At 40.4% G+C, this 14,905-nt stretch overlaps 4 protein-coding genes across 12 annotated transcripts; 2 read left to right on the forward strand and 2 right to left on the reverse strand.

Moving 5' to 3' along the window:
• Positions 1 to 395: 395 nt before the first annotated feature.
• Positions 396 to 2,184, forward strand: nr2c2ap (nuclear receptor 2C2-associated protein). The gene is made up of 5 exons (XM_071925983.2): positions 396 to 460; positions 688 to 778; positions 922 to 1,027; positions 1,178 to 1,245; positions 1,847 to 2,184. The coding sequence occupies exons 1-5, from the start codon at positions 423 to 425 to the stop codon at positions 1,967 to 1,969; spliced, it is 426 nt and encodes a 141-aa protein (XP_071782084.1). The 5' UTR covers positions 396 to 422; the 3' UTR covers positions 1,970 to 2,184.
• A 239-nt stretch (positions 2,185 to 2,423) lies between these two features.
• Positions 2,424 to 5,192, reverse strand: rfxank (regulatory factor X-associated ankyrin-containing protein). 7 transcript variants are annotated; one of them, XM_071925977.2, is made up of 9 exons: positions 5,087 to 5,192; positions 4,660 to 4,771; positions 4,353 to 4,463; positions 4,132 to 4,197; positions 3,534 to 3,634; positions 3,299 to 3,424; positions 3,035 to 3,101; positions 2,873 to 2,953; positions 2,424 to 2,779 (listed from the first exon to the last, which is right to left on the reverse strand). In XM_071925977.2, the coding sequence occupies exons 2-9, from the start codon at positions 4,757 to 4,759 to the stop codon at positions 2,727 to 2,729; spliced, it is 705 nt and encodes a 234-aa protein (XP_071782078.2). In that variant the 5' UTR covers positions 4,760 to 4,771; positions 5,087 to 5,192; the 3' UTR covers positions 2,424 to 2,726. The 7 variants fall into 7 exon arrangements, with proteins under 7 accessions (XP_071782078.2, XP_071782075.2, XP_071782076.2 ...); XM_071925974.2 differs by having other exon boundaries at positions 5,044 to 5,156; XM_071925975.2 differs by lacking the exon at positions 5,087 to 5,192 and adding an exon at positions 4,875 to 4,959.
• borcs8 (BLOC-1 related complex subunit 8) lies at positions 5,187 to 10,054 on the forward strand. 3 transcript variants are annotated; one of them, XM_071925979.2, is made up of 6 exons: positions 5,187 to 5,369; positions 5,573 to 5,685; positions 6,387 to 6,451; positions 6,537 to 6,644; positions 7,092 to 7,183; positions 9,100 to 10,054. In XM_071925979.2, exons 1-5 carry the CDS (start codon positions 5,219 to 5,221, stop codon positions 7,159 to 7,161), a joined length of 507 nt encoding a protein of 168 aa, XP_071782080.1. In that variant the 5' UTR covers positions 5,187 to 5,218; the 3' UTR covers positions 7,162 to 7,183; positions 9,100 to 10,054. The 3 variants fall into 3 exon arrangements, with proteins under 3 accessions (XP_071782080.1, XP_071782082.1, XP_071782081.1); XM_071925981.2 differs by having other exon boundaries at positions 5,219 to 5,369; positions 7,119 to 7,183; XM_071925980.2 differs by lacking the exon at positions 7,092 to 7,183 and having other exon boundaries at positions 5,219 to 5,369.
• Positions 7,538 to 11,469, reverse strand: tmem221 (transmembrane protein 221). The gene is made up of 3 exons (XM_071925973.2): positions 11,107 to 11,469; positions 9,845 to 9,930; positions 7,538 to 8,574 (listed from the first exon to the last, which is right to left on the reverse strand). Exons 1-3 carry the CDS (start codon positions 11,403 to 11,405, stop codon positions 8,039 to 8,041), a joined length of 921 nt encoding a protein of 306 aa, XP_071782074.1. The 5' UTR covers positions 11,406 to 11,469; the 3' UTR covers positions 7,538 to 8,038.
• Between the last annotated feature and the right edge of the window lie 3,436 nt (positions 11,470 to 14,905).

Genomic DNA, 14,905 nt, shown 5'->3' on the forward strand with positions numbered 1-14,905 from the left:
GCCTCAAGTCCTCTCTTCCTAATCAATTCTTATCTCGATGACCTTTCAGTCTTCTGTAGACAACGGTGTGACCTGCGCAGGTGCAAACACAGAGAAGGGAAGAAGAGCCTACACCTCATTACCTGATTAGCCAGACTATAGAGCAGACGAAATGGGTTGAATTAAGTTAAATGTTTTATGCTCACAATAATTCATTTGTTGCCATCGAGAATACAGATGATGATGAAACGGTTTTACCTGCTACCTGCTCCTCGTGGCTTGGCTGCTAGCTGCCGCTTTGCATTCAGCAATGTGAAAGAACGCGATTGCCATCTAGTGGAGAAAAGAACAACAACGCCCCATCTGTTGCCATCACTGTCGTAAAGTGCACCACGTCACTTTCAGTGGCATACGGCAAATTGCCCTCAACTTGAAAATCCGACATGGCTTCCTCATTGATCTGCAATGAAACACAGAGCAGGTAAATATTAATACTCACTGAATGAAATATACACATCTGGGCACTATAGATAACCGAGTTTACTGATGTAAATGAATGGCTGCCTATCATCGATACTCTGTGAAACGACACGTGGACTTACTGCTTAGCATAGGGATGCTACATGTGAATGATTTAGCCTAATGTCAATCTTAAAGTTAGTAGTCTAATCAATGAACATTAACAACTAGCCATTACTCCAATTTCAGAGTGAGTTCAGTGCTGAATAGAGATGTGAAGCAGTTTGGGAAGAAGTACATGTTTGACTGCAATGAAGAAACATGCTGGAACTCAGACCAGGTAAAACTACAACTCCCTAAAGTCTGAATGAGTAGGTGTTTATTGAGCTATGGGCATGAATATCCTGACTCGGGTGTAGTAGCCTGTGTTTTGCTGTAACGTTACATATCACAGTGAGATATCAGTTGTCCTGGCTTTGGCAGGGTGATTCCCAGTGGGTTTCTCTGGAGTTCCCGCAGCCTGTCAAGGTGTCGGAGTTAAAGGTCCAGTTCCAAGGAGGCTTCTCAGGGAAAACCTGCAGACTGGAAGGTACAGAGTGAGAAATACCTGCTGAATACATCGTCCCACTATACATTATCCACTGTCTGTCCATGCTTCCCGTGTCAGTGCCTCGTATTGCAGACCTATAATTGCTGTAACTAGATAAGCCTGATAACTTTCCACTTACGTTTTCCTCAGGATGCCCAAAAGATGCAGACTTTACCATGATCAGTCATTTTTACCCAGAAGACGACAACTCCCTTCAGATATCCTTCATTCTTACTCATTTGGAAGAGATTAAATCAATTATTGACGATATTTTGTGACATAAATTGAACCAAACCAAACTAATAAATGTTGTTTTTTTTATCTGATGCCAGTGATAGGGGAGTAAAATATGAAAATATGAACCTAATATTTTATACTTTTTTATAAAAATATTATCTAATGCATGATACGTTTGCTGTCAGATTTTATTAACTTATTTCATGTTTTAATTCATTCTTATATAACGATAAATGTCAACACTCTTTTGATAATGTGTTATTCATAGTTTGCAAGCATAATCATGATGCATGCCAATATCAATATTCTGTTGGAACAAAGAAATTAGGCAAATGTCTGTTCCATTACATGTTTGAGCCAATATTTATTTTAATGCATGATTTAATGCAAAATTCAATTTAACGTTATAGATTAATTTATTCTGTTCAAGCTATACCTGCTATATTGTATGTGACATGAATACAGATGCTGCATGTTTCCTCTCGGTGCCTGGACGGTACATAATAGAAGTATCAAACAATATTTTCCTGGGCATGCCTCTCATCACTGCCATGCTTATCTTGTTCTTAACTCCACACCCACAGCTTTCCCATACAGGAGGCCCCTGCAGTGGACAAAGTAAAAATAGTGTTTGAGAATAGTACCGACTTTTTTGGGAGAATTATTGTTTATTCCTTGGACGTCCTGGGGGAACAAGCTTCATGACTTTTTTTTTTTTCTCAACCTCACATCATGAGAGAAGAAGGGACCCAGAGCAGCGGACAGCGGAGAGTGTGGTGGCACTTTCCAGGGAAACATGACATCTGTCACACCGCCGTATATGAACTGATGTGAATGGACCTAATGTGGCCTTTTTTGGTATGAGAGTTTTTGGCCACCTCGCTGTTCATCAGTCAGAAATATGAAGTGGAAATGCCGGGGCTTGACACAGACTCTGAATCTGAATTTTTATTACAGATTTATTGGCTTAGTTATGGTTATAAAAAAAAACACTTGCTGTATAATCATGCTCTCATATTCCCTTGTTTATTATTTGTGCCTTGGAGTTGAAATGCCATTCCAAAAGAACACACAGTATAAAAATACATTGCTTTTTGTATTCAAACTTGTTTACAGTTCATTTTTACTATCTTTCAGTGAAACAAAATGCACAAACATGATAGTTTAGTTCCTTGTTTGTATAAAAATGTCCTCATATATATATATATATATATATATAAGCAGATGTTTTTGTATGCTGAACTAATGCATACAAACGGAATGAACAAGTTCTTTATAAATGTTATGAACCAACACAGTTGACTTAGTGTAAACTCCTTTCCAAGTGTATTTGTCCCTAACAATCACTTGTTACTAGACAGTGGTTTTGATCATCTCATCACTGATGATGTAGAGAGGTGGTGAGTCCAACACCCACTGTGTCAAACTGTCCTTTCCATTTATTACAGCCCTGGGATTAGTGTCATGTTGGTGGCTTGTAGAGTTTCAGAATGTGGTCCTCCAACACTTTCTGGACTGGAAAGAAAGGAATTGAAAATAATTATATGCATTACAACAAAATGTTATTTACAGTAACTTTTAGTAAAAAGAGGACAAGAAAGTACGCACTCTTTTTGTGTCCGAGAGCAACAGCTAAGGCCATTGGACTGTACCCAGAGTCCGACTCGATGGTCATGTCTGCCCCTTTGGCTGAGATACAGTAAAGGCAATTAGAGAAGTAGTCAAAGAGAGAGCTGCCATGAATTTATAACAGACGAACGTGCAATGTACCTAAGAGCGCCTCTACACATTTGATGTGGTTCCCTCGTACAGCGTAGAGGAGAGGAGTTCCTCCGTTCTGAGATAAAAATGCAAGAATGTTCAATCAGTAAAAACATCTAGAAAAATCACATTGGATAAAGTAAAATTTGTATGTCTAATAGATTTTCATCCAGCTTGATTTGGTGTGTGTGTGTGTGTGTGTGCAATATTGCCTTGCCATAACTCATTTGTGTCATGGACTTGGGATGACATGTCAGAAAATCATAACTGTACCCAGTCATAAGTGTTAATGTCTACTCCGTGTCCAAGAAGAGACTTGACAATGTCAACAAAGCCTCCAGAGCTGGCCAGGGTTAGGGCGCTCTCTCGCTCCCTTGCAATAGTTTTGGGGTCTGCACCCTAAGACACAAATCACAAAAATATCAGTGATATAGTGTGCTTTGTCAGCTCACTAAATGTGCAGGGCATATCTTATTATCTTATCTTATTATTATATCTTACTGCTAACCTTTTCCAAGAGAAAATCCACCACTGCTTTCTCTCCGAATGCTGCTGCCCACATGAGGGGCGTGAAGCCCCGTTCATCCTGTTTGTTGAGCAGTGAACTGTCTGCAAAATGAAGCAGCTTACAGTCCATTAATAAGATTTGTGCACATCAATTCTGGACAAAACAAACACAGAATTTGTATTGTGTTATATTGCTTAGTGCAGTGATTCTCAATCTTTTTCATATCAAGGACCCCAAATGTAGTACATATTAGGGCCACGGACCCCCCATTTGAGGAGATTTTGTGTCTTGGACCCAAATCTGAGAAAAAATTTTATTGTTGGAAAAGATTTTGTCCAGAATTCCATGACTATCTGTACTGTAGGTAGAGAGATAACAGAGAAACTGTGATCAAAATAGTCTTCTACGTTTACGTTTACGTCTACTTCTACGTTCTTTAATTGTGTTAACTTCTTGTAAATGAAATAATGCTGAACGTTAACAACTCATCAATTTGCTGGGGACCCCCTGGAACCCCTTCTAGGACCCCTGGTGGTCCGCGGACCCCATGTTGAGAACCACTGGCTTAGTGGATGATAATAAGATTCAGGTTCCTCACCTTTACTCAGGTGTGTAGTCAACTGTGAAACTTCGCCCTGAGCTGCCAGCTGGTGTATGGACAGAGCTTGGGGTAGATATAGTCAGAATAACTTACATGGTCAAGTCAGTGAAATGCCATGACTTTGCTAGTGCCAGAACCCCAGCACTAATGTAGAATTAAGCTCTGTTAGTTTGTTGCCACCAACAAACATTCTTAATGTTTTCAGCTAATATACTCACCGTCTAATGTTGCTGGGCGTACTGTAACCTCGTTCCCACGCTGCTTGTTGGTGAGAGTGGTGGAGTGTTTGAACAAATTCTCTTCATCCACATCCATGGTCTCTGGAGACACTGCCACCATCACATGGACAAGAGGAATGTCAGTGGAAGTAAGATGTTCAGTGTTGGAACAATTAATTATCTTAAGTCTGCAAACGCTGTCAGGTGACTGTAAATACTGAATAGAAAATGATAAGCCTAGAAAGTGATAATCTCACAGTGAGGAAAACTGAATGGAAACCTTTGAAAATAAATAGACTACAGATACCATTTGACCTCTCCTCTCTGGAGTCCGAAAGACATACATTAGTTGATTCAATATTTAGGCCATCTGTAAACTCATCATCAGCATCATCTATGGCTTCCATGATGATCACGTACTGCAATAAAAAAAACAGAGATTAACCTATTAAACAGTGTAATACTGCCTCTCAGAACTAACTAGCCTAATCAAATTAAACTACGTGCAAAACACGTCGTTACCGCAAATGAATCCCTCGTTTACTCCCCAACTATCACTCGCTGATGTGAATCCAAACTCAACTTGTCTAATTTGCACTAACTTCCTGATGGCAAAACTGAAAGTAAATTATATAAAATCACATGATGGATCATGTTGGCCATCGAAGTGTGCCGACAATACATTACTTACGTCTCAATTGATTCGCCATTCAATTAATCAATTCATTTTCTACCTGAATTTTAAGTCACATTTGAGCCAACTCGCGTCATGGTTGTGATATTAATACTCAATCTATATGAAGCTTTGGAGGAAGAACTGTTGTTTCCAGATCAATGTTTCATTCCGGAACATTGTCTTGCGACACATGACAACAAAAATACGGAAGAAGCTAGCAACTAATTCGTTGCGTTCGCTAACACAACTTAACTCACTTGCAGTAGCATTGCACCATCAGTGGCTGTTTGTAATAGTTCGCATTATGGAAGACCAGGAGATGCAACTGAAAGTCAAACGAGGTAGTTAAATGTATCGGCATATATCTCATCGCTAGCTTGCAACGTTACCAGCTAGTTAGCTCACGTTAATGGCTGGTAATGCTATGGCTGCCAGTAAGTTAGTGTGTTGACATCGCGGTTTGTCCATGTGCCATGCAGTGAAATCTCTGTTTTGTTATCAAAACAATTCGCATATTTCAAGCATCTGCCTCTGTTCTTTACAGTGACTGACAAATTCACGGAGAGCATGTACGTCCTGGCTAATGAACCGTCTGTGGCCCTCTACCGACTGCAAGAACACGTCAGGAGGTCGCTGCCAGAACTGGTGCAACACAAGGTAAGGTTAGACTGTATTATGTGTAGCAGATAAAGATAAAACCTACATAAAATACAGCTAACAACCTAAGTTTTGACTGCTAGTACATGTTTATAATATTACGTTCTCACTGCTTTTGTAGCCGCAAAGTCCTTTGTGTTTCTAGTTAGCTATTTTAAAAGCTAGTTAGCTAGTTTAAAAGCAAAGGGCATAAGGTTTAGCAGCGTTGAGCGTGTGTGTGTGAGTTGTGTGTTTTTTTCAGTGTGTAAGAAGTGAGGGTAGATAGGAGTATGTTTAAATTTGGGTATATAAAGTCTTGAAGGGTAGGACATGCTTAAGTTTCAGATACCACCAGAATTTAAAATAAAGGTTCATTTGGCTAAATCTAATTTAAAGCCATTTGCTGTCATATGCTGTCAGTCATTGTATCACAGCCATTTGAATGTGAAAACTGTCTCCTGTGAATTAAACACAAAGAAAGCCACTAGTACTGTAATGGGGTTATACTCTAATTCCAGAATGCGTTTTTAAGTTAAAGTTAATTTATTTATATCCCTTCATCACAAGCATGTCTCAGAGGACTTTACAGAGAACAAGCCTACCTAGATCTAACTGGTCAACAATCAATCATAGAACAGAATGATGTAATACAAACTCAAGGAAGCAAAACAAAGTATAGGGCACACAAAAATGAACTTTCTTTTGGGTCTTCTCCCACGCAGACAGACATGCAGAGCTGGGAGGAGCAGAGCCAAGGAGCCATCTACACTGTAGAGTATGCATGCAGGTAAGAAGACTCATAGATTTACATATTTCAAGAATTCCATTGGCCTCGACTGTCGAGGCTTACATCGATCTATCGGCCCTTGCAGCGCCGTGAAGAGCATGACGAACAGCAGCCTGTATTTCAAAAGCATCGACAGCCTCCTACGTCAAGCCATCAGCATGAAGGAACAGATCAGCAACTCTCAAGGACGCAGGTAGGAGGCAGCAGAGAACATGTTCACTGAGACACAGCAGTGTCCAAAGTGTCAAACATCTACCCTTGAGTCCGTGTATCTTCTCCCGCTCCAAAAACTCACTAGAAAATGTAATTATTTGAGAGTAAGGTGAGAGGAATTAATGTCTTTGGAGTTTCATCCTGTTTTTGCTCGTTCCTTGCTCCACATCAAATCTTTATTCATTTGTCACCTTTTGTTTCTGTTATTTACTGCAATTTGTATTAATTCATGTTTTGGGACACTCCATTAGCTAATATAGCCTGTTGATATTTTTGTTGGCAGTTGACTTATCCAGACATTGACTGCAAAGTTTCACACATTAATCAGGCCTATTTTGAACTTCTTTTTATTTTAGTTCATGGGTGCCTTGTGTTTTATGTTGTATTTTTCTTTGCTGTTATTTTTCCCATTGACACGTGCATGCAGCTTATGTGACGTGACCCCCTCTCCCAGTCCCCCTGTCCCTGCTCCACATCCCCCATCCTCTTCCTCATGACCCCTGGACGGAGGTGTCCAAGGTTAGTAGTTCCTCCAGCCGTGACACAATCACGTTCAGGCCTAAAAATAGGCATAAGATCACTTGTACAGTCACTTGGAAATTAGTGAAAGGTGCACTTGGGTGACCGTTTAATGGAATAAGCTTTTGTGAGCATTGTTTTAATGTGGCATTCAACTCTCCAAGAATGTCTTACTCTCAAGTTGAATTAGTTTTCTAGAATGAATTTATTTAAGGTTGATATGAAATCATATTGAGAGAATGCATAACATAACACATCTGCACATTGTGTACAAATATTTGGCAATATATTTCACAAGCCATCCTTTACCAAATGCAGTGAAATAAAGTATTTACGTTATTGTTTGTCAATGAAAGCTATAAATGCAAGAATTTGCCAATTTGATACATAGGCAACATCGGTGTGAATACTGAGTTTTAAATCAAGTTCATCCATATAAAACACTACAAATTAGACAAAAGTTGTGCTTAAGAAGTTTATACATAAAATGCCTTATAATCTGAAGGTGATGAATCAGGTAATGATGATGAAAAATTGTCTGTATTCTTTTTATCACAGTCTCACGTTTGTTTGCAAACATCTTACATTAGACAATAAAAACATTTCCATGTCATGTTTTAGGCTTTGCTTGCACCAAAACCAGGAAAAAGGCATCATATTCACAGTCAATACAAGCGTGCGCAGAGCACACCGTGTATTGGTTATGGTAAACATGTTGAATGTAAAAAGCTATAAATTGGCAGTTCTAGGTCTGTTGACTTGACACTTGTGTTAGCAGTCCTCTCGACATATTTAAAGGTCATCTGTCTCCATTAGCCAGTACTGCCTTCACCCAGGAGCTCAGCTCCCTCCTTATCACACTAGAGTAGAGTCTTTTGCGGAAATCCCTGACTTGCGTGCAAGGACACTCCTCATCTCATTATTGACCCCATTCCAGGGTTTAGTCTGGGCCTGCAGTAAGCCAGACTCAGTAGACAGGGTCCTGTGCATTCGAGGACAACTGCCACCACTGCTGTAGCCGTCTTTATCACTAGCGTGGCCCTGTGAACCTCCGGGAGGGGAGTACTGCTGGTGCTGCTCCCGCTGTTTCGGGTTGGCACACGGAGGGTAAGAGATCTGGCGCTGGAGGTGAGACTGGCTGCGGTGCATCCGCGGTTTGTCCACGCCGATTTTGAGCTCGCAGGGCCGGGAGACGGGGGTGCTGCTGCTTCCGTGCTCGTTCTGGTACAGGGTGTCAAGGCGATTGCTGTGAAAGGGCCTGGCAGTACGGGAAGCTTTGACCAGAGAGTGGATTACGATGATCAACAGGATCAGGATCCCAGAAGACAGGACACATGCACTGGCAATACCCGTCTCCACCTCAAATATCAGGAGCATGTAGATTGACATAGCTGCCGAAGAAGAGGGAGAGAGGAAGGGAGAAAGACAGAGAGAAAAGACACGTAGAGAAACAGTAAATATTATACCTTCCCCTGCAAACGGCAAACAAGTCTGTTATGGTATGAAATTCTGTTTAAGGCTTCATTTTGATTTGGTAAATATTTCAGTTATTCCAAGCAGAAAGCAGCACTACTGCAGAAATGTGATAATGGAGGAAAATAACTTTACTCAAACAAATTGAGGAAACAGTTGTTTTTACTTTGATCCCCATCTCCAGTCCCCTTCATAAGGCTGTTTGCCTTGCTGGACACACTCCAAAAAAAAAAAAAAAGGCGAAGCTAATTTTTGCTTCATTTTCATATAAACATTAGTTTTTCAAGCCTGTCCAGTTGATAGATAGAGACTTTGTTTTTCCAGTTTGGATAATTGGATGCATTACAAAAATGTACTTAATTTTGTTGAAATTTCACAGAGATAATATTTTGTTTGTTAGACTTATTGTTCTGAGCTGAGTTGTCATCTGTGTTTGTCTGCAGAAAAAGGACCATGGACCCAGCCATGCTAAAGGAAGGGGGAGAAAAGCACAGCTCTGGGATGTGACGTGGCTTTGTGAGTTGGTGGTGTTGCTACTGCAGTCTCTTGCTCTGCTACCTCTTGATAGAGGCTGAAGTGGGGTCGCAAGGGCAACACCTCCTCCTTCACAATGGAGCAACTGCCTCCAGTGACCCAACTCCCCCCCCCCCCCCCCCCCCCCCCCCCCCCTCTCCCAGGGCAAGCCGCTCAGCAGAGCAGAGACCCGTGGCTCTGCCAGGTTCTGCATTAAAAACACTCAAGTCATGGACGTCGCTCAAAGAATGCATTGTTCTCTCGGACTCACTGGACAGACCAGTGAAAAAGCAGTAGTGCAGCTTTTTCCTCTGCTGCTGAAAATCCACTGCACTTCCCCCAGTTTTGGACGTTGCTTTTCATGAGCTGCACCATCACAGCATTCACACCAAGTTCTGTACAAGCATCAGATTGTTTTGTGTGAGTCTGCTGTAAAAGGATGTAATGGCTAAATAATAATTGTCTCTTGAATGAAAGGTGCATAACACGTGCACACATGGAAACAGTACAAATGTGTAGATAGAAGGCCATATGACTGCCGGTGACTCAGCAGTTGCATGTGCCCACTCAGGACTAAAGCACACTGAAAAGGCAGACTTGGCAACATGTGCTTCAAGAGAAAATCCTGTGTTAAAAAAAATAAGAAAGTCATGTTTTCCACTCTTTTGTTCTTACCTGCCAAGTACACAGAAACCCCAAGGCAGAACAGTCCTATTGTAACATGTCGTACAGCTCTGCTATCCAACAGGAACCAGTCTGCTCTGTGGAAGGAAATGTCAAATGTTATTAACTTATCAATGCCATGGCTCAGACATGTGTAGCCTACAGGTTGACACTGCTGTTTTAATTATTATAACAGAGCAAAAATTAAAGGGTGTACATGAAGCTTTTATGTAGCCTAATGTGTGTGTGTGTATGAGTGTGTGTGTGTGTATATATATATATATATAGTTTCTATGTCAACTATTCTTATGATTAATTACATTGCACCATGTCTCTCTTTGTGTAATGAAAATGTCCATGTCCCTTTCTTTTTATTTCCCCTCCTGTCAAGTTTATATATCTGACCTTTATTGCCTTAAACATTTGATTATTGATTATTGTCTTTTTACATGTCAAATATTTATGTTCAGAGTAAATTAACTTGAAACAGCGATGTTTATGATTATTCACATTGTCCTGGAATGTCCCCTTCTCGGCAGAAGGGTCCCGAGTCGCGCTGCTGGATTTCTAAACCGACGTGGGAAAGGGCCAGCTCGGGGCCGTGTGCTGGGTACATAATGAGGGGAATGCCATTGTTTGGACGGGATTCAGAGGGACTTTAGAGGTGGGGGTCGAGCAGCAGCAGTGCAGTGCGGGCTTCTGCACCCTGACACATTAAGCAACAACTTTTATTCTTTTGAAACCAGCTATGTTCTTTTTTTTTTTTAGTAACTGAAACGCAATTAAATAATAAGCCACGATAAGCCGTGGTTTACAGTGATTTTAGAACAGCCAAGGGGGTTGTTTCGCGGAAACACACCATTTTAATAAAACAAGAACCCAATCTTGAGGAAATCCTTTATTTTTTAATTGCTATAAATCATGTTATTTTCCACCTAGCAGTAGCCTGCTGTAGTTGTTAAACACTAAGCTAAACAGTGGTTGCTAAGCGACACAAGTCGGCCTAGTATGGATGGTGATTTTTGTTAGCGTAGCCTATTAATATTTAAATTAACTGTAATGCGATATCAGGTGTGCATTCATATTTCACAACGAACTTTCGAACGCGACACAGCCAATCAGAACTGACCGGGACTATCTTTTAGAATGTTTGGATCAACAACAGTTTCCAACAAAAGTGAGCGAGCGTTTGACATGGCTGTTGTACAATTAAACCGACGTATGTTGCTATTACGTGTAATGTGTTGAACTATAGCTGCGTTACTGGTGAATACCTTTCCGTATCTTGTTCTCCTCTGCAGATCTCTGTTGAAAAATAGCTGTGGAGGAGACAGACCACAACAGAGCTCAAATTGAGCGTGAGGGAAAGAGCGGAGAGCACTGTGGACACTGGCAGCAGGACGGCCCAAACATGAGTTGGCACGACCGAGGTAGAAGGGGGAGATTCCTTCACTGCCGTCTGTTGTGACTGGAGCTGGAAAATCAGAATGACCGATAAAACAGACATGATGGCCGATAAAATCCCCAGTAAAGACAGAACCATTAGAGACCGCTGGCTGTAGGTGTGCGTCATCTTTAGGGTCTCTTAAATCACCGGCGGTCAAGCTATAAAAAAAAAAGTTATCCCGGCGCGAACAACAATTCTTCTGCGATATCCTAAAATGTTTAATCCTCCGTAAAGTGCGACGACATCGCAGTGTCTGTAAAATGTTTCGGCGTCCTTTTTGACTTGATAGGTTTCCCCAACATGGATTTTTTCAGTAGTTTGCCTGTTGTGGGAGCGCACCCCGCTGCTCCGTCTGAGCATGTGATGTGCTTTAAATCCCCAGATTAAAAACTTCGCCACAACAATGGACTTTTTCACTTGGATCCTCGGAAACAATGCATTGACGTGCTCCTGGGAGAGGCACAGTTCACTGGCCAAACAAAAACAGTGCAAAGACGAAGAAGATTAAAACATTTGCGGCATCCCATAAGTGACTTAGTAAAAAGTGAATTTCATTTTGCATTGGTGAAAGGGGTTTAACTAAATTACAGAAGTATGGAAATTATTACTAATAGTTTAAGGGAAAATTTCATTAAACTACCAAACACATAACTTGACACATAGCGTGTCTTTGCTATAGGCCTGTTCACTAGTGAATTTATAGTGATCTTATTGTTTATGGTAGCCTATATTTTATCTCCTTTGATATCACTATAATAGGCCTATTCCTTATGCTAGTAGGCTTATGTCCCTAAATTATTATAGGATTACTGTAACTCCTTCCCATAAGACTATCAGCAACCAAAGGCTAATTTATTATTAATAATAATAATCATAATTGTATGCTTAATAATAATAATTTTAACTTTAGGATAACTTTAAGTAATCCTAAAGTGAATAAGCTTACATTTACTGACATGCAGTTGACATCAGGCAAAATCAAATATGACCCCAAGCCCAATTAAACTTAAAAATGTCTCTGTGCAAACTTACCTGATGGCAAAACGGCAGGTGTAAGTTAGGCTACTGCTTAAAATGTTGAGGAATTTGCAGCAGGAGCTACTTTAGCCGACCCAGTTCACTGCAGAATACCTCTTTCATTCTTAACTCCAACTCCTCTCAACTCTCTGAATCTAATTAACTTTTCACTAGTTGCCTTGGAAACAAATACAGCTTAGCAGCGGAGCACTTTTTTCTACACTCACTTTGTTGCTTTTATTGTCACCTATACTCTCATCTATTCTCTCATCTTTATCCACGTATTCTGGCCATGTAGGCTAGTGAAATAAGTTGCCCAGTACTTGTCTGATTTATTCTAATTAGGCTATATAATAGTCATATAATAGTCATAATAGAAAATGCAAGTATTCAAAAAAATGTAATATAGGCTACATTGAATTTTAGTACAAATGATTGTGCGTATTTGTCATCGCCGCTGTTGCTGGTCTGGACCACGAACAGCTTGACATACTTAAAGTCTGCTTGTGTGACTTGTGTTACAGAGACCTTACTGTTCTGTTAAAGGTTGGGGGTTGGTGGTGAGGGGGGGGTAAAGGTGTAGCCTTGTTCTGTTGAGATGTAGATAAGACTAGCTATAAAGGTACACAATGTGAAGAATTGCTCTCACACATGTACACTGACCATGGAGGCTATTTCTGAATTCGACAGCCTCACCACATGCTCTAAAAGGGTCGGGGCTGATCTTGTCGAAAGCAGAAGTGAGAAGTTTCAGGAAAACAAAAAAAAAATGGACTCACTATGAAAAGTTCTCAAATGCACCTTTATATGACTTATAGACTTACACTTTCTTTTTTAAATGGTTCTTGTAATTATTAGGGATTTTGTAGCACTGTATTGCTAGTTATGACTCAGACGTCAATCACGGGATTGATTGAGCTCGGTCCTCAGCGCCGTTATTGTTTCAGAACACAGCGGTGAAGAAGACACCTGAATGCACGCTATCCTCAGAAAACATAATTCACTCTTGTCACCGGTGATTAGCTTGATGTATTTGCAGATGGGGGTTTGCACTATTCTCTATCGGATTGGCCAGGCCATGCACACACAGATGAAGCCTGGAGGAAAAGGCTCTGGCAGTCTGCGGGGATGTTGCTAACTATTGCATCAGATGCCGCTTGGGGCCTCTTTAGAGATCACAAACTGTGTGTGTGCGAGTGTGTGTGTGTTTATGGTTGTGTGTCCGTATGTTTGAATGAGATGTGTATGTGTGTCTGCGTACATGTGTGAAAAAGAGAGTTGGTATCCACACTTTTCCATGGATGATTGTTCTACACTAATAACTCTTGTCACTACATTATTTTTAGGAGTGCCGAGTGCATTGTGTCACATCCCAAGAATAGTCAAGAATAATGCAGCTCATACAGTATAAGTGATTCAGTTATTACCTCTAAATATATCTATTAAGCTGACAGCATGGCAGCTTTCCGTGTGCAGTCTCTTATGCATGCACTATGCAACCTGAATGCTGATGCAATATTACACTGAATTTGTTAACGTCTAGATAAATAGAGTTGCTTATGTATCAAAATCACATGTATCAAAATCAATCACAGTTGGACTCGTGACATCTGTCATATACACACAAGCTTGTCCTATTATACCCATTGCATATCAATCTTCAGTACAGATACTTTGTCAAATGAAATTTAAACAGAATGTGGAAGAGCAATGTGTTCCTGGATGTGCCGATGTCCCTTATTGACTTGGACCCACTTTGAATAGAACAGGGGGATAAATCAAAGGCATGGCGCGCACAAATAGAAACCCATCACAGCTACTATCAATAGAAAACATGCAGATAATTCCCTGTCCCTTGGCATTGTCTTACTGTAAGTTGTGCTTTGCTTTTGATCATTTCATTTCACCCTTTTTTCTCTTTCTTCATCACTCCATTCCCTTTCTATCCTTAGACTTTAGTATTGATTATTTACTGTAGCTATTAAACACAACAGCAAAACTACCAGGCCTATACAGTGGACAAGTCAGCAGGTGTGGCACTCACAACATGTACAATCAGACAAAATGATGGTATACTTGTTACTTGATACTAGTTGTCTCTAGGATTAATTTGTGTTTTATATCTGATATGCAGATGGAAATTTGGCCTGAGAGAAGTATAAGAACCAAATGCAACTGGAATGTGTGATTCGGTTCTCTGGTTACTGCAACACAAACAACAGCAAAATTTAGCCAGTGTTAATGCTCAATGATGATGGGGGCGTAGGGACAACTGTGACATGTCAATAATATTGATGACGTTTAGACATTGAATATAATAATCTGATACCTTATTGATCCATGTGCTGAAATTCTCTTCACAAAGATTTCTTCTTAGACCAAGATGTTCTTTTGAGAAGAAGAAATGCAAAGAGACAATTTTCTAATTATGCTACAGCACTTTAAAAACCCTCTGATTCATCTGCTTTCACACACGCACACACACATACATACACACACAGACACGCACACACACACACAGATTATGAATTCAGTGCAGCTATATAGGTACTGGGTTTAATACGTGTTTTTCCTAAGGTAAGAACATTCTTCATGCAAAATGACATAAA

This window comes from Centroberyx gerrardi, chromosome 9, assembly GCF_048128805.1.
Source record: "Centroberyx gerrardi isolate f3 chromosome 9, fCenGer3.hap1.cur.20231027, whole genome shotgun sequence".
Taxonomy (NCBI): domain Eukaryota; kingdom Metazoa; phylum Chordata; class Actinopteri; order Beryciformes; family Berycidae; genus Centroberyx; species Centroberyx gerrardi.